General features: G+C 35.5%; 1 protein-coding gene across 3 annotated transcripts; it reads right to left on the reverse strand.

Annotated features, from left to right (window-relative positions):
* Window positions 1–2,531: 2,531 nt before the first annotated feature.
* LOC107452336 (uncharacterized) lies at window positions 2,532–8,445 on the reverse strand. 3 transcript variants are annotated; one of them, XM_016068750.3, is made up of 2 exons: window positions 8,256–8,445; window positions 2,532–3,633 (listed from the first exon to the last, which is right to left on the reverse strand). In XM_016068750.3, exon 2 carries the CDS (start codon window positions 3,631–3,633, stop codon window positions 2,956–2,958), a length of 678 nt encoding a protein of 225 aa, XP_015924236.1. In that variant the 5' UTR covers window positions 8,256–8,445; the 3' UTR covers window positions 2,532–2,955. The 3 variants fall into 3 exon arrangements, with proteins under 3 accessions (XP_015924236.1, XP_015924247.1, XP_071044184.1); XM_016068761.3 differs by lacking the exon at window positions 8,256–8,445 and adding an exon at window positions 8,095–8,114; XM_071188083.1 differs by lacking the exon at window positions 8,256–8,445 and adding an exon at window positions 7,673–7,748.
* Between the last annotated feature and the right edge of the window lie 941 nt (window positions 8,446–9,386).

A 9,386-nucleotide genomic window follows, 5' to 3' on the forward strand; every position in this document is an offset into this window, starting at 1 on the left:
CCCCGCTTCGGTAGCCCGACGACCTGCGCGCGAAGTCTAGCACTTTACGGTAGCACAGTTTAACGAGGACCAATACCGCACACCCTCGGTCCCTACGCAGACTGATCGAAGTGGTCACCCACCCGCACACTGACCGTAGCCAGTGATGCTTGACTTCGGTGATCTGCTGGGAACCGTGTCTTAACGATCAGTCCACTGCGGGACAATTTTATACTTGACCTAGTTATTCTATGAAATAAATGATAGACCATTGAAGTGAAAAATAAGCAATTTCAAAGTTATTTTATAAAGTAGTTGATCGTAATTATCTAAAATTTTTCGAAAAGCACATTTTACCCCTATTACGGATAACAAATAATAAGGAAAAGCAGATGATATAATTTATTGTTGCTCATATTGCTCATATCAATAACTACGTCTAAAGGCAACGAAATAAAGCGTACACACACACACACAGAAGTCATTGCAAAGCAATATAAAGCTATTCGAAACTGTCTAAAGGCATCTAGAACCGGTTCAAAGAACTTTTATTATTCTATAGAATACCTAATTCCGTAGAATTCAATAATTTTATATACTCTGATTTTGTCTAGTTATTTCATGAAATACCTAGTTAATCTACGAAATAATGGATTTCCCACTTCAACGATAACATATATAACATTTTATCTTAAGGAATTGTCGAGATTTTAAAGCTGACATGCAGCTTAAATACGTAAGAGTTAAAACTTCAAAAATTTCCAGTTCAGTGAGAATTTTTTCACTCCGATAAAAATCTTTACAAATCAATAGATTCTTAATTTTTGCAAATGATTATTAGACCTTACAAGGAAGCGTTGGACTAACTTTTCAAGTATTCGAAAACCCACTCACTACAGCTTTTCTTTTTCACAAAACTGTGGATTTTCTGCATACTGATATTTTGTGTCATTTTAAGAATTAGCATAGATAAAGCTTCCTTACATGTTTACACTTTGTGTTATTTTAATAATTAGCGTAAAGAGACTGATTGATTAAAAACTTTATTCGCTTAAAAATATTACATATTAGAAATAACAGTATGTTTCAAACGCTCAGAAATAGGCGCCCATTTTCAAGACTTGCCAGACGTGAATGAAAAGAAATAAAAGTTATTTGATAACAAAAGCAAAGTCGACAATAAAAAAATTGAAAATTAAAAGTGAGGAACAAAACTAGAAAAAACAAGAGCAGCCGAGAAATAAATAACAGAACAGAAAAACCACAGGAGGCCGAGAGAGGCAAATCAGGGTAAAATGCATTTCCACACGCTATGGAGGAGACGGGGAGAAACTAATGTCGTCGAACTAATGCAGTTTTAATTAGCTCCTCGCCGCATCTCCATAGCTCTTATAAATGCACTTTACCCTGATTTTCCTTATGGTTTTTACTAATTTTGTTTTTCACCTTCATTTTTCCCTTTTTCGTCGGCGACTTTGCATTTTTATTTCAAATCACTGTTGTTTCTGTTCATTCAATTCTGGCACTTCTTAAAAATGATGGCTAATTTTTAAGAGCTTAAAACATGTCAACTGTAATTACCAATTTTTAATTTTTTGAAGCGAATGAAGTTTTTAATCAAGCAATATTTTACCGCTCTAGTTTCTTAGAAGAACTTATTTAGAGGGAATTGCCTGAAGATAGACAAAACTAAAGCTACCAATCATAAATAACAATTACAAACTCGAAGCATTTTTAAAAATTTATTATTTGCATATTATTCATGAAAAAAATTTTTGGTGTGGTATCAGAGCTTGCGGACAACCATTTTTTAAGCAAAAATTTGTATAAACTTTATTAAGAGACAGGAAGCATGCTTTTTTCTTTTGGGAGTTACAGAAAATTTAAAAAATTTCATTTTTTGTTGATAGAAGGTATCTTTTAAAACTAATAAGCTATGTGCCATTGTTTTTTTATTTTATGCAGAATAGGCTAAAATCAGAGTAAAATATGCCACACAAAAATGTTCTTTATGCTCTTCTGTCATTAAAAAAAATATATGCCAAACTAATTTCTGAAACAGTTTTGAAGAAATCATCAAAATATATGCCTCAAATTAAATAAATTTTCCGAAAGCCCTACTCGTGATCTTTCAAAAGATTCAATTTTGAATTTTTTTTTCCTGGCCGACCAGGTGGCCGAGTGGTTAGCGTGTCTGACTATGGACCCATTGGCGGCGGGTTCGAATCCTGCTCAGAGTATGGATGTTTCTTTCTCTCTGTGTGTTTTATGTCCTTTCCTCTTTGTGTGAATGTGACCCGCCCCATAAACTGGTTTGTGGTTGTGTGACGTGGGCGACGCTGCTCCACCGCCATGGCTTCGCCACAGGTGCCCACTGGGTAACGAGAAGAGAGTAGCAGTTCTGGCATTTCTGTGGCCAATGGGACAAACCCCAAGTACCCGTCATTATTAATATTCCTTCGACTCACCGAGAAACTTGGTAAAAAGGATGCAAATTTAGGTGTTCTGCTGAGATCTCGTAAATTCAAAATCAGTATAAAATATTACTCAACTTAAAACTGCGCAGAACTTTATTATAAAAAACATCTTGTACAATTAGAGTGGAACTAAAAAAAACTTTCAACAGAACTCATTTATGAATTGAATGAGTAACAGAGAATGATGTTATACTCTTTGCAAATTAAAATAAGTTGAAAGTCTACGCGATTTCCCCCACTCTCCACACTTCCTCCTGTCCATAACCATACTTTCAGCAAGTCTTTCCCCGAGCAAGTACTGAACCCGAACTTTTTACTGTACCGTACTGTCATGGGAAAAAACGCAAGATTTGGTGATACCATAGCAATGAAGAGGGGGAAGATGTGAAGAGTGCGAAGATAGCGTAACCTTGTAAATGCAATAAAAGTCTCAAAGAGTACAAATTTACTTCTTGGAGACATTTTTTTTTGTCTTTTCGGAGATCTTTTAAAAAATTTACTAGTTCATAGACTTTTTTGAAGATTTTTCAGGAGATATTTCTGTTTCTAAAACGGCAGTGTCTAATGAAATTATAGATGTACTGTCTGTCATACACTCAGTTTCAGGATCTTCTTTTTCCACAATATCTGGGTCAATAAAACCAAAATATGTTAGATCGTCTTCCTCTTTTGCATAAGGAAGTTCACTTTCCGATTCTTCTCTAACTAGTAAATTTTTCTCTGGAGAGGACGAAACACTTCTAATACCACTTTTAAATATTGTTACAGTGTCTGTGTAAGCTTCTTTGGCACCTTTAACAAGTTTAGAACCTGATAAATAACCTTTAATGTCTGATAAAGCGCCTGAAAAACCTGATTTTCGAGGAGATTGTCTAGGGTCGATATTTCTATTTGGGCTCAAACTTCTACATCTTTTCGGTTCCGTGGATTGTTTTGAAGAATATCTTGACGGGCTGGCATAAGCTGCCTCTGATACAGTAATTTCTGGTACATTGGTTCCACCAGTTGCCCCTGCAGCAGTGTCTTCGATGTGTTGTTGCAACGATAGGTTCGTGGAAGAGTCAGACGACGGCATGCGAGAAATAGGATCAATGGTAGATTGTTTCTCCTCTGATGTCGCAGCAGCTTTCCTTTCAGAAGTTTCAATATTTTTTTTAGTTTTTCCTTCTGTAGACATCTAAAAAGAAAAAATTTGAAGTAAATTGAATGAATATAACACGTGTTTTCTAGCTCTTTTCCACATTTAACTTAATCCTTAGGATATCTACGATATACACCGAAGAGCATTACATTATGACCACCCTCCATCTATAACAATGGGCTCTCCCAGGTTTTCATGGTTTCTCGCCCAGGAACAATGTTTTCATGGGGCACATTAGGACCCATAATCCTCATAGAACAATCCCTGACGTCTGTAAGCTACTTGAACATAGTTGCAGACCAGGTTCACCCATTCATGGCAACAGTTTTTCCTGCGGGGGATGGTGTTTACCAACAGGATAATGCACCATGTCATAAGGGTCGAATCGTCGAGGAACATTCCAGTGACTTTCAAGTCATGTCTTGGCCCCCAAATTCACCTGACCTTAATCCAATAGAGCATTTGTGGTCCTACTTGGAAAACCAAATTCGTGCTGCCACGCTACCCCCTCGCAATGTGAGGGAATTGCAGGACCAGTTGGTGAGCGCTTGGTACCAGATACCTCAGACTACCTATCAGCACCTTGTGGAATCAATGCCACGGCGGGTGCTAGCATTTTTGAGGGCTAAAGGTGGTCCTACATGTTATTAGCAGGGTGGTCATAATGTAATGGCTCTTCGGTGTAAATACTAACACTTACATTTATGTAAACTCATTGTCATAAAATTTAGGGATACCTAGAATGAGTTATCAGAATGAAATGAAATTTTAGATACTTTAAGTTAAACGTTGATATAAGTAAAGGATGAAATAAAATCAAAGATAATCATTTACAGCAGGAAAAATACAAATAAATGGAGGTTTTAGAATCCTCTTGGCAGACTCCTATCGCGAATACAGCATAAGATACCGTCAGGTGCTGACGCATATAAGTCCTTTATGGAAATTTTATCTATCCCACCCAAAAATAGGGAATGCGGGGAGACGAACCAATATCTCCTAGAAGGCAGAAGGCCTCAGCATGGGTTGCCATAAACAAGAAATTTAATCCTTTAGTAGTCAAAACGCAATGACATCTTTTGTAATATCGCCACTTCACAGCTTAGTAGCCTGAACTTAGTGACATCTTTCCTATTTTTCCTCCACTCCTCAGTTTATGTTCGCTACGTCAGACTACTAAACTGATCTATGCTGAGGCCTTCTTTCTTCTATGGAAAGTTGGACTAACTCGACATCGTGACTGTTCCCCCGAGTGAGTCGCTGACCGAACACTGGAAGCTAGCACCAGATTGGATCAACCGGCTAGCATTACAATTACAATTTTAAGCATTTGGGTACAACACCTTTATGATGTCCTGTGGCATCTTCCAAGTTGCTATAAAAGCACTGCTGAAACGACAGGGAAGGGTGGTAATGTGGCAGAGGCAATCCTATGACACATTTTCCAATTGTAGCTGAGCATTGTTTTGTTGAAAAATGTCTCCTGGGAGTTATGCCATCAGTGGCAACACATGTGACTCAGTGACTCAGTTATGCCAACACAGTGACAGCACAGTGGCAAGTGACTCAGTTATGCCATCAGTGGCAACACATGTGACATGATGTCACGAGCGCATCACTGGATTGTCATGGTGCCATGGATCAATATTAGGGGTTATTTTGTGGCGTATGTGGTGGCACTCCATACCATCAGATCAGCTCCAGAATGATTGCTGCTGTACAGCATAGGTAGGCTTGACAACAATGGACAGTAAAATTAAAATGTTGAATAACTTGTGAGCTGATAAATGTTGGGATTTTTTAATGAGTGAAAATTCAATCTTAATGGTCATCTCAAATATGCTAATAATTAATGCTAACTTTTGTTACGGATTCATACCACTTTCTATAAATAGATGTTTTTGTTGAAAGATTTGAGTTTTGACCATTAAACTGTGGAGTTATCTGAAATTTGGCAGCTATGGTCACAGTATTACTTTATTAAACAACTTCTTTCCCTTCAAAAATATGCAGATTGGAAATAACAGTAGACATAATTTTTGTGCTTAACAATAGACTCCCATTTTCAAGATTAGCCAGACATGAATTTGAAACAAAAGTGATTTGATTTATTGCCAGTGAAAAATAGAAATAAAGGTTAGAAATAAAACTGGAGAAACCTTAGTAGCCGAGAGAGGATAAAAATGAACATGAAAAAAGCAGAAGAAAAACCACTGTGGCTGAGAGGGGTAAATCAAGGTAAAATGAATTTATACGCGCTATAGAGATGTGGAGAGAAACTGAAACGTTAAGATGGGAATCAGCATTCATATGAATAAAACAAGATTCCAGGGCATTAAGATGAGCTCATGAGACTGGGATGGAAATAATTTTCACATTACCGAAATTGAATTTATGCCGAAGATTTCAACAATGATGCAGCAATTGATTCCTCGCATCCTTGAAAATGGGTGCCTATTTTCGCGCGCTTGATATATGTAGACTTATTTACAACCTCTATATTTTTGAAGTGAATCAAGTTTTTCAATCAATTATTATCTTTCCTCTTCAGTTTTTTGGGATTAGTTATTTTCTATGATCTCAATAGTTTAGACAAGAGGGAGATCAAACACGTGGGGCTATCAATTTTAATTTCACTTTGAGTTTTGATCTTCAAAGTTAATTGTCCATTTACGAAATTTTTGTACCCACTTGGGAAACTCTTTTGCCCAAAGATAGTTTCAAAGAACAAGGGATAATAATTTGTAATAATTATTTAATTTAAAAATAGCGGGGGGAGAGAAATTTGTATTGTAAAAGCATATAAATAATGATTTTAAATTACAAAATACAAAATTAGACAAACAGTTTTTGAACTATACAATTTCAAAAAAGTGTATTTTTAATTTCTAGACAACGTTTAGGTTAAGTTAGTTCAACAATTTTGATCTATGTAAAAAAATTTATGCACTTGCTGTGTTTTACAATTCGAAATTTTATTTCAAACTAATATTGAGCATATAAAAATTAAAAACTATTTTACCCATGAAGTTATAATTCAGTAAGAAAGTTTCAGAAATGAGTAAAAATATTTTGATTTACGTAATTAATATTAGAATTATAGCCAAACATTCAAAGTGAAATTAACATTAATTTTTGACAGCTCTCCGATTTGACTAAATGGACCATATGTTCAAAATTGCTGTTATCACTTTCCCCATATTTTGAAGGTCAAATAAGCAAAGTGAAAATATGTATATTTGTTGAAGTTTTTTTTTCGCAAGCTCACTGTACCAGGAATGGATTTAAGTCATCTTGTATTAGTTCCAGCTAAAGCAAGGAATATCTTCAGAACGTTCAAGATTATAAAGTTCCAATACAAGAAATTCTAAGAGCACGTCATTACATCTGTGAACTTCTCGTACATGAATATAAATTTGACTACGATTTATCAACATTTAATTGTAAATTCTTATAAATAAATAGTTAAACCATTTAGAGAATAAAATTAAAAAGTTTTATTTCTTATTTTATTCTCTTCACTATACTGAAGTATAAAGGAATATAGCAAGAAATGTTTTACTGTTTCAAATTTCTATTTTACTGCCATAAGTCATAAGCAAAATACGAATTACACTGCCATGGGGCAAATAATTTTATGTCTCCATACGTGGACCTCAGGTTTTAAATAAGAAAAATAATTTAATATTTCAAATGTTAAATTGCTCCTAAAGTAAGAACAAACATAAATAATATTATTTTATGATCTATTTAAATACAATGATGAAAAGATTTACTAATTATTCAGAAGAAAAAAAAGAATTTTTAAAAACAAAGTATTTTTACAATGAGATGCAATTCTAAATGTAATACCAATACATTACTGCATTAAATCTCGGTTTCAAAACTATTTTAATTATGCAAATGACGCAGAATAAATAATTATTGAAAACTGTCTAACTTAACAATAAAAAATATACAATTCTTGGGGGTAACATTTCAAAATTATGGAAAAATGTTTAAGTTATTAAATGTATTTATGTATTTTAAAAGAATACACACAAAAATATTACTAAATAGATATAAAATTGAATACTCATAATCCTTTGAAATTTCACTCGACTACTACGCTATCATAAATCTCACCTTACGTACCAAGGTACACGTACGTGGACCTGCATGTTCTTGACTTTTATTTTTAAATATTAAGTTAATACAAATTTAAAAGCTTCATACAAATCCCAGTATATCTTTACGCATGTCATAGTATGTCTTTGTGGATTTTTAGTTATTTATTCAGGTTTCTAATTTAATTTTCTAGTTTTATTTCTAAATTTCTATTCTTATTTTATTTTCATGCATTCTTAATATTATATAATAATTGTCAAAATTGTAGTGAGATTTAAGATAGGAGAACCATTTACGAATAGTAAATTTTAAACAAGTTTTTTGATGTATTTAAGTAAGAATATTTTTAGCTATTGACATTTGCTGCTAAGATATTTTAGGCATAATTACGATGTGATAGATATGAAATCATCCAGCACGTTATATCACTTATAATTATATTAATTCAAATGGCATTAGAGCCTTGTCATAATACCAACTATTTTTCCCCATCAATTATCAACTGACGCTAAGCTATATTCCACAATAAATGCATAAAGAACAAAACTTACTTAAGCAATTTTCAACAAACTACCTCAAATTAGACGTAAGAGTACAGTGCAAAACAAATAAGCAAACTTTCAAACTCAATGCTGAAATTTTAATAGAGGAGAAAAGGTAGAAGTTGGTGAGACAGCCTATGCTTCTTGTTGAGTTCATTTTTATTTATTTATTGGTACATTTGATTCGTTCATTTACGTCGCACTAGAGCTGCACAATGGGCTATAGGCGACGGTCTGGGAAACATCCCTGAGGATGATCCGAAGACATGCCATCACAATTTTGATCCTCCGCAGAGGGGATGGCACCCCCGCTTCGGTATCCCGACGACCTGCACGCGAAGTCGAACACTTTACGGTAGAACAGTTTAACGAGAACCAATACCGCACACCCTCGGTCCCTACTCAGTCTGATCCAAGTGGTCACCCACTCGCACATTGACCCCAGTCAGTGATGCTTGACTTCGGTGATCTGATCGGAACCATGTCTTAACGATCAGTCCACTGCGGGACGTCAAATAGAAAGACAGATAGCACAATACAGAGAATTACAGCGCGAAGATACATCCAGGGTAACAGCGAGATTCGAACCCGCTACCTCCACGCTCTGCACAGCGTTTGACGAGCGATACCGCTCGGCCAGGGAGACCCAGTTGATTTTTATTTATTTATTCATTTATTGGTACAACATAACATTTGCAGGCTTGTGTTCTCAATGAAGGCTCATAAACCTTTGTAAAGTATATAGACAGATAGCACAATATTCAGAAAGACAACACCAAGATACATTCAAGGCTGCAGAGGGGTTAGAACCTGCTACCTCCACGCTTCGCACAGCGTTTAGTGGGTGATACCATTCGACCAGGTAGGCCCCCTTTTTTATTTATTTATTGGTACATGCAGGTTTGCGTGTATTGCTCAGCAACTGCCCACAGAACTTCCGATTCCACATTTTTATGATCATGTACTCCGCCTAGAGTACATGATCATAAAAATGTGGGTCTTAGAGGAATCGAATTTTGAACTACAGCCCCTCTGGACCGGAGTCCGATTCTGGAACCACTTGACCACTACGGCCCTAAGAGAGATGAGTTGTGGCAGTTGTAGTTCATTTACGCGGCACTAGAGCTGCACGATGGGCTA

Source organism: Parasteatoda tepidariorum, chromosome X2 (genome assembly GCF_043381705.1).
Source record: "Parasteatoda tepidariorum isolate YZ-2023 chromosome X2, CAS_Ptep_4.0, whole genome shotgun sequence".
Taxonomy (NCBI): Eukaryota; Metazoa; Arthropoda; class Arachnida; order Araneae; family Theridiidae; genus Parasteatoda; species Parasteatoda tepidariorum.

Excerpts from the sequence above, each read along its gene's own strand:
- LOC107452336 (XM_016068750.3), bottom strand. The coding sequence starts at position 3,633 with ATGTCTACAGAAGGAAAAACTAAAAAAAATATTGAAACTTCTGAAAGG.